The sequence below is a fragment of the Chroicocephalus ridibundus genome, chromosome 11 (genome assembly GCF_963924245.1).
Source record: "Chroicocephalus ridibundus chromosome 11, bChrRid1.1, whole genome shotgun sequence".
Lineage (NCBI taxonomy): Eukaryota > Metazoa > Chordata > Aves > Charadriiformes > Laridae > Chroicocephalus > Chroicocephalus ridibundus.
This window is the reverse complement of record NC_086294.1, coordinates 17,720,744-17,739,967: the sequence shown is the minus strand read 5'-3', so window position 1 is coordinate 17,739,967 and position 19,224 is coordinate 17,720,744. Positions and strand designations below refer to the sequence as shown.

Genomic DNA, 19,224 nt, shown 5'->3' with positions numbered 1-19,224 from the left:
TGCAGCAACCTGGGGTCGCTGCTGTGTTCTGGGGAAGCAGGGAAGTGGTTGGTCACCACTGCAGAGCCTTGGCTTTGGCACCTTCCAGGAGAACGCTGTGAACATGCGCATACGGGTCAGTTATTAGAGATCCATTTCAGTGGCACGGCCACACAAGAACATTCTCTTCTGGGCTCCATCACTGACAGCTGTTAAAAATGAGAACTTCAGTCTTCCTTTCAGTTCTTGCAAAAGGCTTTATTGTGTAACTACCGTACTGTGGTCACAGCGACTCAGAACAAGTACACGGTGTAGTTTTTAATTTTGCAGTGAACAGAAGGCACATTCATTGACACTCATCATAAAGCTCTTCCTATAGACAATTCATAAATTGACCTTTCTCTGTACTTAGAGCAAATACAAAACTGTACACAGCCAGGGAGACAGAGGGGCGCCTGTGGGGAAAGCACAGAGGAGCCGAAGTTAATGTGCAGAAAGACAGTGGCATCTAGAGGGATCAAATAAACATAGAAATGCCATATACAAATTTTAATACAAATATCTATAAAAATCAGAAAAGTGAATTTGCATTTTAGTTTCAAATAGACCTTTAAGGGAAATTACAGGTGATAGCATTTTTTTTTAATTATTCCAGTTGGAGAAACATTAGCTTGCATAATCCCTACAAATTATTTTACACTGCTCTGCTTTACAGTGGAAAATATTAGAGCCCAGGCAGTCTGCTGCACAGACGATGCCTGGAATTCAGAATTAGAAAAATAATGGCTACTTTTCCAATGCTAAAGTGGTCCTGTCACGGTTACGAAAGCCTTAGGAGGAATTAGACGAACACCGCTGAAGGAGTAAAGTGTGACAAGTATCACAAACACGGACAGGTTTCGGATACGATGGCAGTGCAAGTTCGTTACTGGAACAAGTGTTGCAGAAGATGTCCCCGCAGTTTCTGCAGTGATGCTGCAAACAGAGTTAGAATAAGCACAGCTGCCTAAAAACAGGCGTCAGGAAGAGAGAAATCAGACCTTGTAAAAGGTTTCCGAGTCCACTGACGTCACCCTCCAGTTCCCAGCAGGCCCAGCCCTCCCGGCAGCACCTTCTCCCACAACCCAAGCAGGGCCATCCCTGCACAGTCCCCGGCTGCCTGGGATGTCAGGAAAACACGCACAGGCCGGTTCTACACAGAGGGAAGCTGGCGCCTGGGCTGCTGGGCGTCCCATGGGGGCACAGCGAGCTGTCCCGAAGCACCGAGCAGGACCCTGCAGCAGCCCCCTGCCACCAAGGCACAATCAGGGCCTGGCAGCATCCAGCCCCCACCGCCCACAGTTCAGGGAGATGAACTGTCCCCCCACCCCGAGAGAACACCGCCCACAACAGCTCCCTGCCAAGGAACGGGCCCCAGCAGAATTTTTAGGATGGGAAATATCAAATTACTTCTCCATGTAGTTATCATGCCAACAAGACCTGGAACTGAAGCAGCGTCAGTCTTCCCTAGCCAAGTAGGCAACAGCACAATTTTTGCTTTCCGTGACAAAAGGAAAAACAAATAATCCACTGAACGACACTACCTTCCTTCTGGAGATAGAGAATTCCTTTTCACATTGCTTGCAGTGTGTTGCTTCATCATCCTTCAGCCAGGTATGACCCTAGAAAATCGGAATGAAAACCTCACTGTACATACAAATAAATTTATAAAATAAAATTCAAAAGGCAGCTTATCAATATTGTTGGTATTTTTGAAAAGCCATTTTTTAAAGGAGGATAGCTGTGGTGAAATCTGATGGTGTTAAAAGAAATGCGTATGTTTAGTCAAAATATCCATGAGATGCAGAGTACCTTTAGTGCTTTATTTACTTCTTTAATATCTTCCATCTTCAACTTCGATCTGGAAAAAAATAAATAAATTACTCCCTCTGCTATGACTTTACATTTAATTGCGTTCAATTTCACCTGCCATTCCACCGTCCGCCCACTGAATCTAAACTGTTAATTCTTCAGTCAGCTCCCTGTTACAGCTCTGAACCATGCAGTACCACCGGGACGCTGTCACCTTGGGGCTTGCCCCCTTTTCAGTATATTCAGAAAAATACGGGAAAAGCACAGTTCCACTGTGAGAACTAAGCATTGACTGCGTTGCTGCCTATCTCAGCCATCTAAGTCAGCTTACTCAAGATCCTTATCTTCTCTCACTTCTATTTACTGGCTGTTTCGTTTCCCATGTGTAGTAATTGCCTCCTAAAGTTCTCGTGTTGGTTGATTTTTATAACTGGATGCATTTTAAAATTACTCGTGTAATTTCGATATTCCATTCTCCACGTTACATCGTGTGGACGAGTTCAGTTCCCAGAACTTACTGGCTGAGATGAAGTCCCATTTCCTGAAGAGCTTGCTCCTGCTCCTCACAGACTTTCTCTAACTGCTGCTTCTCATCTTGCAGTTTTCTCAGTTCCTATAAAATAAAGCATAAAATGAAGTTTTTTGTGTGCTAAGTTTGACCTATAACCTGTGTTGGTCGATCCAAACTACCCAAGCAGTTCACTAGAGTAAGCTCATTTACAAAGCCACCTATTTCTAAGGTGTGATTTTTAGAATTCCAAGGGTGAACTACCCATGGGTTCTTGTAGAGCACAAACACTGAAATCATTTAACCATAATTACCAGAAAGAGAGGAAGATTTTTCAGACTTTAAACATCCTTAAGCATAGCTAAAATGCAGCAGTCCTACGCCCACAAATGTGCGTATAGACAGATACTGGTGTACAATTGTGCCTTCAAAACCTAAACTGCTCCATAGACGGGAGCAAATTCTCTTTAGGTTAACAACAGTGTTCATGCTTAAAAAGCAAATGGCATTCAGTTGTTCTGAATGCTTGAGAACGCGTTCTTATTTTATCACATACAGTTGAAAGACCTCAGACTGTCACCGAAAGCTCTGAACTTGCCACTTCCTACCCGAGCAGGGGTATCTCACCATGGGACAGCTGATGAGCGTTCTGTCCCCAGCTGTCCCCCCTCGGCTTCAGCTGCAGACTGGTGAGTGCCTCAGACACACGCGAAGCTAAGGCAGGGCAGGCACAAACCACCTCTAGCTACGCTGTTTTCATTGCCTGAGCCCTGTATTGGCATTTCATGTGCAGATTTGTGTTGTGTTATGTCAGCCACGCTTTTGAAACCACTCAGAGGAGAGGGGTACAGAAGAAATACTCTACTACAGACGCAAACGTCGCACTGGCTCTAAGTCAGCTTTAATCCTGAACACGGGCACATTTGCACTGTGCGTACCTTCTTCAGTCCTTCCATTTGTTGCAATTCTGTTTTAAGCAGAGTGGTAGCATCCTTCTCTTGGTGCAGTTCTCTTTGCAAAGTTTGTCTCTGTTCCTTTTCAGATTTTAACTCCTTTTCCAGAGTTGAGCTATTTAAAAATAATTCATTCTAAGAAACCCTATAGCAGAAAAATATCCTATAGCACTTAAGGATAGCAACTGTATGAGAAGAAGAAACCTTGTCCAAAAGAGGGCAAAAACTAGAGTGGTGTTCTGAGAAAGGAAAAAACAGGGACGTTATGGCAGCAGACATCAAAAACTATATTAGCATTTTCAGGTCAGAGAAAACAAGCAGCAATGAACGGCTAGGAGAAATAAGAAAAAAAAAAAAAACAACAAAAAACAAAACACAAACCACCCCGAAACAAAAACCCAAAGCCAATCCCCACAAGTACATATTTGATCACCTGTGTTTCAACAGCCATGTTTAAAAATGACACTCTACCCTGAAGTCTGAACAGTGAAAGGAACATTTTCTATACGTATTGGAAATCTTTAGAGGATTAACATTCCCTAAGAACACCAGCACACTCCCCCAGCCCCCAAGCCCCTCCAGAAACCCCAATCCTTTCGGATGACAGTCACTTATATGCTCAGCCTACAAGCATGACTGTGTCTATCTCCTGATTTAGTAAAAAAGCAACTGAAAGCTCCATTGCCAGTCAGAATGACCAGATTTCTACCGGCACTCTGTGCTCTAAATTGGATGTTCTGGAAAAAGCATTTCAAAATCCTCTTGCTAACTGTGCGCTATACAGAAGTGCTGTGCTTTCCTAGATCTTGCATACTTCTGTTAACTCTCGTTGAAACCAATATAATTCAAACCTACCCCTCTTTAGACCTTAGCACAAAAGGAGTAGAAAGCACTCCTTAAAGAAAAGGTAGAAGTGAAGGTAAAAAAAACCGATCAGATTAAATACCATTTGCTATCCAGCTGGGACATCTGTTGCCGGCAAGTGTCGAGCCTGCCAGCAAGCTCTTGCTTCATCTTGTTGCATCTTTCTTCTGCAGCCTGCCTTGCTTTTTCTGCATGCTGCAATCTACAAAGTAAGGAACATGTACATTTGTTGTCCATTCACATACTCCTTACCTACACCCTCTCCTTCTGTTCTTTTAGATTCGCCATACAGATCTTTATAAAAGCTTGAACTGAAAATGGTATTGGAGAAATAAAAAAAAAAAAGAGACAAGTTTTGAAAGCAACTGTTTCTGAAAAAACACCCCCAAAAGCGAGAGTCATACCTATTCTTAAAGTAAAGTCAATGTCTTTTTAAACAGCCTGCCTATGGAAAGCCCCACGGTTTTCAAATGGGTCAACTACAGGCATGTTTGCCTGGAAAAACGGAGCAGGCAAACACAGAGGGTGATAAGGAGGAGAAAGGAAAAAGAACGTCACGCTGGCACGCACGCACAAGTGTCTACAGGAGGTGTATGAAAGGTCATCCTATAAAGGTTTCAGTTGGAAACTTTCTACTGACTCCAGTGTTGACTTTTCGAGCTTGTAATTATTACCTCTCTTCCATTTGTTTCATAGAGGACATCATCTCATTTGTTTTTCCTTCAAAAGAGGATATTGCTTCTGCTTTCTGTTGTAACGAACACTCTGCATTCTGTAGGAATAAGTGAATAGATATTCCAGGTAACGCATTTTGCTTTTCTAAAGCACGAAGTGTTAGCGTTTAATGAAAGCCTGCTACTAGATAAAGAATGTTTAGCTTGTTATAGGCCATGCCTGGGTCTAACTGGAATGTACAAACAAAACGCCGATAATGCCAGAGCAGATACACCTCAACTGTTTTTGTTAAGAGCTCAGAAGACGACCTTAACTGTACGAAGTTTTGACCTATGAGATCAGCTACAAGACAAAAATCTTCTCTTTAGAAACAAACTTGAAGAAAGAAATTATCAGATTGACAGGCTAAGAACATCAATTATGATTTGAATGTAACAACTGCACTCAGTGGGAATGGAAGCAAGACGACAAAAAAAAACAAAACACCAAATAAACACTGTTTTGGAAAGCGAAGACATAGCTCAGCACTGGGGTTTCACTGGCCGTTGCCTCACAAGTTTCTGTGCATCTGTGAAGGAGGCAAAGGCCTGGATAAAGCCTGAACAGGCATCAGGAAACAGTCCGTAAAAAATGAGAGAAACCCCCTATGGATTTCTAGCACCAGGTGTGGGAGGGGCAGTCTAGTTAAACTCAGTAACGTTAAAACTCATTTCATTAATGGGGACAAGCTGTGTACATTCTGTGTGCACACTACTACGCCATCACTTTGTAGAAATGCCTATCAGTATATTTTTTGTCCAATTGAAAAAAACCCCAAATATGACAAAAGACCACAACCCACCAAAACAACAAAAAAACCCCACAAAAACATCCCCAAACCCCTGCAACAAGTATGACACATAGGATGGAGAAAGCAAACTCTAAGAACTGCCAGAGTAAGGAAGAGACTAAGAAAAGAAGACAGGCCCAGAAAGCAAAATGTTTTTCATTTTACTTCTCTATCCTTCTTACATCTGGAAAGCCACACCTTATGCTACAGGGCTATAATAAAATACCTAAACCAATCCAACAACTTTTTGGTAGCTCCAAAGATCAGCCTGACCATGGAGTTCCACCCCCCAAATCCAGTGTTGCTGCTCCACTGGCTACAGCACTCAGCTGACCATTGGACCATACAGGCTACAGGAGATGGACAAAAATAACTGATAGTTTTCTACTGGTTTAGAGAGGCTTATTGTTGTTTTTCTATAGTAAACAGTGTTAAATATGGTGCAGGTGAAAGGCAAGACACCACAGATGGGAAGAAGCAGCAAGAAAGTTTTTGGCTGCAGTAAGTAATTTTTTTAAAGACTAATCATTCAGTGTTAGAACAAAGGACCTTTGCAAACACCTTTTCCCCTGTGAGAGCTCTCCATTTGTCTCAGCGTTCGTTGGATAATCCTACAGCACACTACACAGCATACTCAAGAAACCCCTTTTCTTTCCAAACATACCCGATATAATACCAATAATGAAGCATAATAAAAAAAACGAAGAAGTTTGAAAATATATATTCTTCAGAAAATTGTTGCACCTAAGTATTACTTCATATGCGTAAGTGCATATGCACCCCCAGTGCACAATTAATGTGTAAAAGACCACCACTACAGCTGTTCTTTCTGTTCTCCACTATGTACATACCTGAGATTTGTGAAACATCTGCAAGTTAATAGCCTTCACTTCTTCTAGCTGTTGGCGAAGTGCAACTAAAGTGTCTTGTTTTTCATGAGTATCTTTTTCCAGAAGTTTCATGGCAATTTCCATTTCTGTTTTCATTCCAATTTGTAGCTCCAACTCTTTCTCTAGTTCCTTACAAAGAGATTTCCTAGTTACTGCTATATAGTCATATGCCAGGGATATGCATTTCCAAGTCTCATATAATTCCATACACAAACTGCGTATTACTCTGAGATAATACTGGACTACTGAGTTAGGCCTCAAATAATACATTAAGTTAGTAAGACCAAAATACTATTTCAACTCTCTGGATCAGGGCAAGGGTGCAGATTTGCCGGCACAAAGCGCAGAGCTCAGCGTGTAACTTAGTGCCCTGTCAAATGAAGCATTTCTCCTGGCAGCTGGATTTGGGTTGACTTAAAGCCATGGGCTTCAGCAAGCCTGGCCAGCCTCTTCTCCCATCACTAATTGCTCACTGTGAAAGTGTTGTGCACATACGGTATTTTCCTCCGTAAAGACAGTTGCCTATCTTCGTGTTTTGGTCTTAGTGTCTGCTATAATAAGGCTGGTCAGTTCTTAAACGGGGAAAGACCTTATATTTTCAGCATTCTAAAAGCCCTGATTTCCAGTTCTTTACAGACACCGTTAATGACCAATGTCCAGCATCTTGCTTGCAATTCCTTTATGAATTCTGAATAGCTGCAAAAAGTGCACAGCATGCATCTTATATTTAGAATGCTACCTGAACGTAGGCAGAATCCCGTATCTTTCATTTCATTTTCTACAGTAAAGTTTCCTTACCAGCCTAATTTTTTTTTCTTCTTTCAGCTGCTTCCAAACATCACTGTACATTTCGTCAAGACCCTGGCGTGACTGCTTGTAAGTATCCAATTCTACTTTTGTATCCTCTTTTGTTACCTACAAGAAACATTAGCAAAAAAGCCACCTAAGATCAGAAAGGTATGTATTTAAAGTATGCCTGAAGTTCTTGTGTGTTAACATAGTATTTCTACATGCTATTTCAAATAAAATCCTACTATTTTCCAATTAATAAGCTGGCAAACATGAATAAGCTGAAATTTCAAAGAATAGAGTACAAATAAAAAGAAACCATTCTAATACTTTTAATGCTTTCTCCCTTCTGCAGGTGTATGTTTAAGTGTGTAGTAAAGAACAGCAAAATCTAATGCCTGTGCATACTATACACGAAAAAAGTGATCTACACAGTAGCATTTTAAACCACACTTAGCATTCCAGTTCAAAGTGCTTTTGAGAGCACTAACTACAGTTGATCAAGAAAGAACACTTATTTTAAGGATCTTCATAATCTTTAAATAGGTGTCCCACCTCTACACTTTTTTCACTCCGTTCACGAATTAATTCATTTTGTTGTTTTAACTGCTGCTGCTCTTCCTGAAGTGATCCAATTCGGTCAGTTGCTGCTGCAAGCTGTTTACAAAGAGAACATATCTATATTTAATCACTGTACAAGCATGCAACATCTGGAGGTATTCTGAAGTTAGTAGCTCAGCCTTTGTAGCAGGTGCGCTGCTCACTTCCCCTTTTGTTCCTTTCATTGTCCCCAGAAGCTGCTTGACCCTTTTGCAGCCACACTCGCTGTACAGCCTCGATTAATAAGTCCACCAATGTTTGTTCACTTGACTTCTGCTTCACACCCTCATCAGTTATTTTTAAATATTAACCGTGCAAAGAAATGCATCCTAGTCTAAAAGGCTAAAATCCACCACAGATCTGTGATCTGTGGTGTTCCTTCTGGTATGAACTGAGTCATACAGCAAGTCAGGGTTGACATTCACTCGTGGAACTTTATGGCAGTTTCAAGTCAAGATACCCCGAAAAGTATTGAAAATCAGACTACACAGATACACCCTGAACTATATACATATAAATATAGACGCACATATATATATATATAAACCCACCACACCACCAAAACCAAACCCACCATTATTATGTATGCTGCTGGATTTTATTTCAGTTCCCTGCTAGGAAAGACTTCCTAATTGAAATGTGCTTCTTTTCCTTCTCTTTTTACAAATTCTGTTTAACTCACATGAAAAATACATGTGTATGGGGAGAAGGAAGAGGGACAAATCATGTTCATTACAGTGGTGGTATGATTACTTTTGGGTGAAGACACCGTTGCAAGACAAAAAAATTGATTAAGGAAACACATCTAACAAATTGGTGCCCAAAAGCATTCTAACAAATAACATAACGTGGAAGCTTTCCACAGAGCTTTCCCCATGTGCCAACTCATGTCAGTCCTACCAATTCCCCACATTTCACTAGTATCAACTCAAATATTTTTGGTCCTAAGATATGTTCTTAGGGCGTTTTGCCTGATAGAAAAGAGCTACGAGAAATATTTAAGAGACCAGACACAAACCTCTTCCTGGAGTTTTGAATTGGTCTTTTCCAAACAGTCTATTTTGTTCTGAAGATCTGCAACCGTGCAACTGCAGCAAGGAAAAGAGATGCATAAAAACAATAAAAGAAGTGCCAGTGTTCAGCATTTATTCCTATCCTCAATCATACTTTAACCACCTTGCATTTGTGAACAACGAAACACTTCAGTGAGCTGGCAAAGAACTCAGAGGAAGGACAACTGTCCCTATTAAGCCCTGAGAGGATCATGCACTTCCCTACAGTTGACAGCCTACTGTATTAGTTGGCAGCCCTGTTCTGGCTTAGCTTTTGCAGTCTTAATATCCCTCTGATGTTCAAGAGGGTAAGTGGCACCTGCTCCTCCCACTGAGCAACCTATGGGGGAAGAATAGAGACTCTTCCTCTAAAGAATGAATTTCCAGATGCACTTGCAATAGTTTTCTCTTGAAAGAGTAGCTCCAAAAGTCTCAAAAATTCAACTATTATTACACAGACTCATTTTCCGCATTGCAAATGCCATCAGAAGAGTAAGATTACAAAACAAAACTAAGATTTTGAGAAATAATCAGAAAAGGAATACCAGTATCAGGCAAAAATCTCCAAGACTGACAGCCGAGACATTCAAAGCCATACTAGAAAAGCTAAACAGGACAAGTATTTGTACATTAGAATAGATAAAAATCCCACCTTAGATGTCGGTTAAGTTCTTCCACATAATGTTTCTGGTCAAGGACAGCTGTAATCCCTCCATCTCTAGTTGTAAAAGAGAGAATGTATTGACTGAGAAGAAACTCCTTCATTCTAGAGTGTTTGCTTCTACTACAGTTTTCAGCATAGACTTGCAAACTGCATTGAAACCTTTTCTCTTTTTCTTATAAAAATACTTGTGCCTGAGCTCAACTGGAAGCACTAGGGAGACAAAGCAGCTCTTCAGCTGTTTCTCCTCAGCAGCTAAACAGTAAAGTGTGCTGAAGTGCAGGAAGCACACAAACTATTAAGTTCCCTCAATTCACTATGGGTGTTCTAGATACAGGGATGCTAACAGTTGCAGTCTCTAATTCACCTAACATTTCACCTAAAAGTATGTTTTTCCTCTATAACTGATCTCTCCCACAAAGACAGCTAGTTAATTGAGCGCGTTCCTGAAACGGTGCTTGGAAACAAAGCAGTGATTTAGCAGTGGGTGACCTGGCAGATCATGTCTTCTAAAACCCAATAAAAACACAACCTAAAATTTTGGGTGCTTTTTATTCGGTCCAAGCTCAAGACACACTCTCCACACTGTGTTGCTGTGAAAACCACCACAAACTCAACGTTAGAAAGTTAGTATTTTTTAGCTAACAAAATCTATTTCGGATTCTCGTTTTTGGATGATTAAGAGAGTTGAAGATCTCTATCACTCATGTGCTCCCACAGACTGCCTGCCAGGTTTGTTCTACAAAAAACGTAACAATTTAGAATCACTAATTCACCATACATACTGTTTGCCATCACTGTCCTGCGTTTCCTTAAGGTACAAGGAAAAATCAATCACTCCAACCTGAAAAATATATTTAAGACATTAACACCTCCACATTGCAAGTCTGTGTAGTAGCAGGCATTACTTTATATTTGGAAAAAGGTAAACATCTGAAGTCTAAGTTTAGAAGGACAGGTAATACCTGTATTCTTCCTAGCTGAAGCAAACATACAAACTAGTGTTGTTAAAAGCATGAAAATAACCATATTCAGTGTGCTCAGTTTCTAGCAGTTATCAGTTTTGACAGCATTTCCATAAACTGCTACTTAAAAAGATGCCCCCCTGCCCATCTCCTCTCCCCCCTCCAAAAAAACCCCCAAAACAAACCAACAACAAAACCACTTAAATCATGCTTTCTAAAACCAAACACAGTATCTTATGGAGAGAGGACATTAAAGTAATTCTTTGAGTTCTTATAAAGACATTAATAGTTAGCCATGTTCACAATTTGTAGAACAGGCAGGATAATGTCAACATTATTTTCTGCAACATTATCTTTTAAAGAACAAAAAGGTTAATAAGAATAAAATTACAGCAACATATATTTTTAATTTACAGCTTAGAAAGAGAGTTAGACTTCTGTGATGCTATTGACCCATTTTGTCAAAGGTTACCTAATTCAAAAGTAAAACCGATTGTCTGAAAGAGGACATGGTCTCAAATTATAAAATACTCACAATAGGTTAAGCACAGATTAATGTAAGGGATTTATTTGTTTGGACCACAAATACCTCAAAGCATTCCTTATCCTCCTGGGCTGTTTCATTAAAGCAGCAGAGGTATGTGACATCACCCACACACACACACACCAAAGCCAAAAGGAAACCACTGTTCCCTCTCAAAACAAAAGCTCCCGTAAGTCCCTAGGAAATTGATCTTGATAACATATCTCTTGTAATTAGTTTAGTTCATCCAATTTTTGATTTGTCATAAGACAATCAAATGCCCATTTACGAAAACAATGGCAAACCATGGCTGCATAGCACATTTAAGAATTCTGGACCCATCTCAGTAAAGTATTTATGGACGCGCTTAATTCTATTAGAATCTTATGCAGACTGATCTTATTTAAGTTTTAATCTTCACCTGCGAGTCCAAGTCTTCTCCTTTCAAGCAAAGGTTTGCATCAATAACATTCAGTCCAACTAGCAGACCCACAATGACTGCTCCTTCCTCCTCCATCATCAATGCATCAGGTTCGTAAAATTCACTAAAAGAAATATGATAAGGCATCACTGCACATCATAATAATTATAATGGTGCTTACATCACTGAAATCATATAAATAGTAACGCAGTCCTTATAAAGCTCCCTCTTTGCTAATTTATTGCACAAGGTGGAAGATACGGAACTCTTGCAGGAAATACTCTACTCGCTCCTCTGCAGGTTCATTGCAAAAACAATGAACAACTTGCTCCTCTGCGGATTGCAAGAAAAAGCTTAAAGTTAAACTAGTCAATTAACAACCTCTTACTACAGCAATGCAAGGTTGCAGTGATTCAGTGAATACAATCTACGTATGCCTGTACGGTTACCTTAATAGATGCTTATGGTCCAAGAGTACTTTGAGATAATCCGCCAGTTTCTTTTGCATGAGTGCTAGATAAAGCCAAGCCCTTCCTCTTCCTATGGCAGTCCTAAAATGAGAAGTTGTATGTTTTGATAAACCCAAAATTGTTTATTAACTAGATTTATGCAACTCAAAACTCTCTCTTTACAAAGTGTTCTCTCCAGAACACAGAAGCATTTGGGTAAATCCCATTGCTTCTTCCTAACTGAGAAAGACGTACATATCTTCAACTACCACCACAACCCAACTACTAGCATTAAAACTAGTATCTTTTCATCATCCTGAATTATATAAATGAAATACTACTAGCACATGCACAAAATTAGGCAAAGACATAAAGTGACAGAAAGAAGAGGAAAGAAAGTATGTGAAGACTCTACAGTTATTTTTAGCAAGCTTATAGAAATTCCCAAATGCTGTTTTTTAATCTGACAGCATTGTTTGAATCAGAAGCACAGAGTATTTTGACATGTCCTCCTTATCTCTTGGAGAAGTCAATGCCTCCTACATATTTTTCTCTTTGGGAACAAGATCTCATTAAGGAAGGCGAGAGACTACACGAAGGATTCTTTTTCCCAGCAGCACAAGTGAAATGCATCATCCCCAACAAACGACTTACTTCAACTCTGGCAGATTTTTAACACTAGTTGCTATATCTGATGCTTCAGGACAAAGTTTTTCCACTAGCTCCAAAGGACCAAAAAATGATTTGTTCTGTCCAATAAAAGTCTTCTTCACTAAAAGGAGTATACAGGAAAGTTTGTGAGGAAAAGCAACAAGCTTCCAACTCCAGAACTACAAATTTTAGTCTGTGTTTTACTTTGTCTTACCAGCTCTTAATATGTCAACAAAAAGGAGGCATTTAAAAATACCTTGACAGTTTAGGAGGCACAAAATACGGGGTATATCAGAAGGTTACCACACAGTTATATCTGTAATATTGATTAGCATCATACAGTGTGTGCGATTAATGTCAAGCTAGAGACATGGCAAGACACGACACGGACTCATTCATCGTCCTCTCCTCAGCGTGGCGGCCGGACCCCCCCCAGGGGAGCGGGTGCCCACCTTTCAGGCCATGCTTGAGGCAGTGCTCCAGCACCACGAAGAACTGCTGCAACGGAGGGAAGTCGGAGTCCAGCGTGCGGCCCAGGCTCAGGGCCGACTGGATCAGGATTTTGATGCTGAGCTTCATCATGTTCATGAGATTGGCGCGCTCCTCCATGGCGTGGCACCGCGCACCTGGGCGAGGGGACACGGCTGGAGAGAGAAAAGCTGTTTTTAGAAACGCGCTCCTCCCGACCCGGCACAGCGCTGGCAGGAGCGGTGCCTGCCCGTCTCGGTCTCCATCTTGCTGCTTGAGAAGAGCTGGGTACAGGACACAGCCCGGGTGAATCCCACCCAACGCGCGCATCCAGAACTGACACCGGGGGGAGCGGGGCCGCTGCCCCGGCCCTGCCGCTCCCAGCACCTGCCGTTCCCTGGGGGGACACGGCAGATAAACCGCCCCCCCGACACCGGGGCCTAGCGCCGCCTCAGCGGGCGGCGGGGCCCTACCTGGGCCGAGGCGAGGCGACCCCCCCTCCCGCGTTACCGCGGCGACAGCACGCGCACCCCCCACCGCCCCCGGCGAGCTCTCGCGAGAGCGCGCGTGGCAACGGCGGGCCGCGCCCAGCGCCATTTTGGAAAGGGTTTGTGCTGCGTGGCCATGGCAGCGCCGCCCCTCAGCCATCCCGGCAGGCCTTATCGCTGCTCCTCACCGGCACGGCGGGACGGGCCCTCCTCCTGTAAACCTGAAGGAGGGCGTGACAGAAACAGGCTGTTGGCTGGCAGTTTTCCTTCAGTCAGCAACAGGTTCTTGACAGGGGCTGCCAACAGCAGGCCGGTGGCCACCTAAACTACCTTCTGAGCCAACGCTGTTGCATTAGGAGAATCCTGTCACCTGTGGATCAAATGGTCAGACTCCCTTGCAGAAACAGCAGTTGCAGAAGATCAAGTCAAACAGGTAGAGCCCCTGCAAGATCGTTAACACTATTCCTAACACCATGCAGAAGTCTCTTTGGGTACTATTTTTCATTATTACCTTCCTTTTTGTGCACATAAAGTTGATTTAGGATTAAAAATGAGGAAAACCCCAGAAGAGTGAAAGGAGGGAGTCATTCTAATCAAACAGATCTTAATCACAAAGCACACACAAAGTCCTGTCTTCTCAGTAGCCTTTTGTATCAGTGGCTATAGTGAATGTAGTGGATGCCTCAAAATTGCATATAATGTCTTGAGACAAGATTGAGGATTAAAAGGGCTGTAATATTTTAAATTTTGATGTCAATATTGTCACATTATACATCAGGAACAGAAAATCTGAGTTTAAGTATTGGAGTGTTTCAGTAGAAACTCGTCAACTTATTTTGAGGGTTTACTGAATTTGAATTTTTACCTTATCAGCAATATTTTGCTTGTAAGCCTTGCTCAAGATGCACGTATTATCCACAAGACTTCAAAAAAAAAAATACTGTGAATTAAATGTTCTTTATGAACACTAAATAGTGTCTTAATAAGTTAAATAATTACTTGAACAATATTTTTTAGACTGTTGCAAATTTACAGAGTCAAGTACATATTTTGCAAGCTGGTACATGCAAAATAAGACAGGTTATTAGACACATTACCAAAGCCAAGCCTCAAAGATTAGGAATCAGGTTACCTAAGTGCAAAAGATCACAGACATTATGCTGCAATCTTTAAGAATGTGGTCACAGAGTCTCACATCATTCAGTTAAACAGATTTGTTTTAACATATTTTTGAAGCCCCATGCTTTGTTTACTGTAATTATTCAGCACACTTTGAAGTCAGAAAACACGGAAGAATGAAGAAAAGCTAACAATTCTCCATCTCGTGGTCTTTAAGACTGCAAGTCTCTCTTGATTTGTATTCTTTAGATTTGTAGCTCCCTGCTTTCTCAGCCAGGTAGGTCATATTTTCTTCAATGGCAAGCACTGGTTTTATGATGTCTCTTTCTGTATGTCCAGCTGACTGCACAGTGTGCAGCACAGGTTACATGCTATCAACAGATCTGAAGTAGCAGGCAGAGGTTACAAAGTCTCTCAAAAAAGATGGCATCAGGGAACAAGTTCCTAGCTTTCCACAAGTGGCCTTGCAGGCCTCAGCTTATTTCTTAAAAATACATGCTTTAAATTGAATTTACAGTGCTTGGTCAAAGGTAATAATGAATAGGTAGAACAGGTGATCTATTACCTGTTCACGTTTCATATCTAAGTTATGAACAGATTTTCTTACAGAATTTTCCATAAAACTCATCAACATATTATCCAAATACTTTGAACAATTTGGGGAGGTAGCACTGTATCCCCTTACTTTACAGATAAGAACCTGATAGATTATGGTAAAAGTTCCATGAAGTGTGGGACCTCCATTTCAGGCAAGAGAACGTTTTATTCCCCACCTGTTGCCAAATGCTATATGTTGTTTTGATTTACATCTATTCCCAGCATTATTCCAAATGCAACTGAAGAAAATGGGATATCCTGCCCTTCGTCAGGTTAGATCCCAGGTGCTCAGGGTGGGCATCCAGGAAACAAATCTGTGAGAAGTTTGGTGTGAGACTTAGAAATGCAGGGAAAGACAAGAATCTATTTTTTATCAGGACAGAATTAATCTTAAACTGTGACTATGCAACATTGAGGAATTTTTACAAAAAAATAAAAAAGTTCATCATCAGTACTTATTTCGCTATGTGGTCACAATTCATCCCCACACAACTCCAACTTGAGTAATTAATATCAAAATCAAAAAGGTCAGCACCAGTTGGCAAAACTGAGCTCCATTGCTCTGAAACCACTGAGCGCTAGCCTGACAGCCTGGGGTACAAGACTCCAGGCCCAATTATTGCTATATTTGAATGCTCTTGTTTCCATGTTATAGATATCACTGAGATTTAATTTCCATATGAATTCAACTAAAGGCTTTTTAATTCAGTTCTAAGAAGCCTGTTCCATAAATACGTATGGTTGCTATATCCATCAGTAGAGCTGTTTAATAAAGCAAGCTGTGGTTAAATAGAAGGCATTTTTTTGGCAGTTAAAAAGTAATTTATAACAAATCTGTATCTTAGTTCACTTGTCCACTTTCTGACCTGAAAGCTACATGAGAAGCACAGTACAGTTCCTTCACTGAACCAGCACACTGAGGACGGATAACGAATTGACTAAATCACTTAGGAGTGCAGTCAGACTGCTGCTGAGGTGAACTCCAAGGGAGGGGGAGAAAAGGAATCAAGTAAAAAGCTTACTGCATAAAACTAAAGTCAATTTCCCCAAATATATTAAGAGTTTAGGATTCTTCTGATTACAATAAATTTTGTGAAGTTCTACATCTGTGTTGTTTTTATAATTTTGCTTAAATAAAAAAACCAAACCTGCAGCATCAGATTTTCTAAAATAAATTCAAGGTATTAACCATGCATCACTGACACTAATCAACAGCACTTATGGGAGCAAACTTATTTGCGCACCATAAAAGCAAGTTTACTAAATAAACATAACCATACTTGTTTTTGCTGTGCTGTCATTGCTGACTGGTTTGGATATGAATCCTACCAAAGATGCAGACTTCAGAGCGTTGCCGTAGCTCAGCGCCAAGTTCTCCGAGGCTTTCTTGGCCAGCGACAAGATAGGAGCCGACCACCTCGCTTCCTCCGTTTTCTCTTTTTCCTCGTTTTTTAGCTCAGTCGTATTAGGAATCTGTTTTTTGTCAATAATCTCAAAGTCTTCTTTTATTTCCGCGGCAGATGCGGTGCAACTCTCCCCTTCAGCCATCTTTAACGTGTCATATGACACTAGTCATGAGCAATCGAGTCGGCAGCCCCACGCCCTGCCTGCCTGCCTGCCTGCCTGCCTGCCTGCCTGCCTGCCTGCCTGCCTGCCTGCCTGCCGCCGGTTGGAAGGCAGGTGCCGTAGAGCCACCGAACCATTTTAAAGCAGCTGCATGCATAAGCAGGACTATAAGACAAGCCTTTCCAGAACTGAACAGTTTGCTTGATGTTCTGAGTTAAAGACTCAGGGAGTAGTGAAAGACAAAGACAGAGTTTACTTTGAAACAAGTTGTGAAAGTAACAAAAATACACTTTACAGGTTTTTATTACTACCTGCCTTTCCAAACTCATTTTCAATTAGAAATTTTATAGTATCTTTTGACATCCCAGATTTATGCAGTTAAGTCGTGACAACTTAAAGACATCTTTATTACTCTGCCTATAATTTGAGTCATCGCAACTTCATTAGAATGGTGGATGGGTACAACAGGTTCAGTGTTGTGAATCGTGCTTGCTCGCATCACTGATGTTACAAAATAACTGTAGTCAAGTAAGGCTACTTTATTAATGTGTTTGGTAGAAAAGATTTATCGTGCAGGGGAACTGAAATTACCTGAGTATGAATATTTTACCTTACTGGGTGTCTGAAATATTGATGTAGCTTACTGATGCATGGCTTATTATCCTTTTTTCCATCCAGCAACTGTATGTGCTTGAGATACATCACTCATTTAGTCATGAGATAGTAGATGCTGCATATTAGCCTTTTTGCTCTATAGAGGAAAGGGATTTTTTGTTAAGAAATGTGAGAAGGAGGAGGGAATAGGAGAGTTGAAGATCAGTTTCAGTAGTCTTGCAGCAAAATACATCTTCTTGTCTGTATCTTATTTGTTCTTCTACTATAAGCTACTTTAAGATTGATTCTGTCCTCTTGGCTTCTCAGGCACTGAAAATTTAACAACTTTTGTTCCACAAAAGCACAGGAAACTCTTGTATTTTTTTTTTAGAATTCAGAAGTCAGCAGCCTCTTATTCAACCATGATTCATATGAGCTAATCATAGGCTTTAAGCTACTTTTGCTAAAAGGTTATACAGATAAGTTTACTCCACCTTGTGGACTCCAGCAGTATTTGGCTGTGTTTATAAGGACAAAATATCTAATAGCTTTGTATGTTGCTATCTTGTAGTTGACTATATGAATATACCTCTGTTTGACTTGAGTAAGTCAAAGAATTGACATTGATTTTCTGGCTTTTACTATCCACCCAATATTAGATTCAAGGCAATATTGGCTAGAGACGTAAAGCAGAATGCTAAGCATCGAAATAACTTTTCTTTTTCAATACATTTGAAGAATAGGGCATAAAAATTTGTTGACTGAGAAAATAAGAGCAAACCAAGACTCCTGTTTCCCTCTCAGTGTGTTGCTCCCATAAGGTAATGTTGCATCAGACTCCCCTTTACAGCCTTAATATTTTTACAAAGAAGGAAATTGTAAGTGAAAGTACCACATAGTCTGTGATCATCTTTGCTTATGTTACTATTAAAGAAACATTTTATTATTTTATTCCAGGTGTCTGCTGAGATCAAATAGGAAACTTTATACTGTGCATAAGAAATTTACTAAAATTTTCTTGTTACACAGCCATATGATTTAATTGTACTTCAGTTATTACTATTTGGTCAAAATGACTTCAATGTCATGAAGTCAGCCACTGAATGCATTAAATGCCCTCCTTCCTTACACCACTACCTATTTTAAAGCAAGCAAGTCTTGTAATATTGTAAGTGAGCCCTAAGTTAAAGAGGTTTGGTTTTTTTACAAAGTACAATTTCCTAAGGAGTCATTTGTGGCAGCCAAGGAGGATGTAGTTTATACAGGACACAGCTTTAAGCACAGGAAAAAAAAAAGGGGGAGGAGGGGGAAGTGATGTTACTTTGGTTTTGATTCACAGATTTATCAAGGAGGGGCACTATGCATGAATAACACTGTTCAGTTTTAGTTTTGAGACTGGGCTTATTTTTATCTCTGTCTTCTGCAAATTATGATATTCCACCACTGTAGTCTCTTTACAGATCATTAGTCCAGCTCTTGCTACTCATGTGAAGATGAACAGTGTTTTCTTTTGAAAGACTATTATGTGACTTGTCTAGATCTGCCAAACTACATAAACGTCAATTCTGTGTAATCACAAAAACAGAATTTTTGAGACTTAAAAATGTTAGAGCTCACTGAAAAGTTAATCAGGGAACTAAGTGACTCACTACTTTTTGCTTTTTCTAACGATAGAAATAAACAAGATGCTTCTAAAGAAAAAGTATCATTTTGAATCTGTCTGAGCTATGTG

At 40.6% G+C, this 19,224-nt stretch overlaps 1 protein-coding gene across 3 annotated transcripts; it reads right to left on the bottom strand.

Moving 5' to 3' along the window:
• Positions 1 to 227: 227 nt before the first annotated feature.
• Positions 228 to 16,884, bottom strand: RUFY1 (RUN and FYVE domain containing 1). 3 transcript variants are annotated; one of them, XM_063349089.1, is made up of 18 exons: positions 16,613 to 16,884; positions 13,113 to 13,304; positions 12,664 to 12,781; positions 12,010 to 12,111; positions 11,561 to 11,684; positions 10,437 to 10,495; positions 9,643 to 9,708; positions 8,957 to 9,026; positions 7,894 to 7,995; positions 7,348 to 7,464; positions 6,511 to 6,678; positions 4,830 to 4,927; positions 4,238 to 4,357; positions 3,277 to 3,406; positions 2,349 to 2,443; positions 1,831 to 1,879; positions 1,563 to 1,640; positions 228 to 954 (listed from the first exon to the last, which is right to left on the bottom strand). In XM_063349089.1, exons 1-18 carry the CDS (start codon positions 16,878 to 16,880, stop codon positions 811 to 813), a joined length of 2,100 nt encoding a protein of 699 aa, XP_063205159.1. In that variant the 5' UTR covers positions 16,881 to 16,884; the 3' UTR covers positions 228 to 810. The 3 variants fall into 3 exon arrangements, with proteins under 3 accessions (XP_063205159.1, XP_063205161.1, XP_063205160.1); XM_063349091.1 differs by having other exon boundaries at positions 16,662 to 16,797; XM_063349090.1 differs by lacking the exon at positions 16,613 to 16,884 and adding an exon at positions 13,602 to 14,102.
• Positions 16,885 to 19,224: the final 2,340 nt, after the last annotated feature.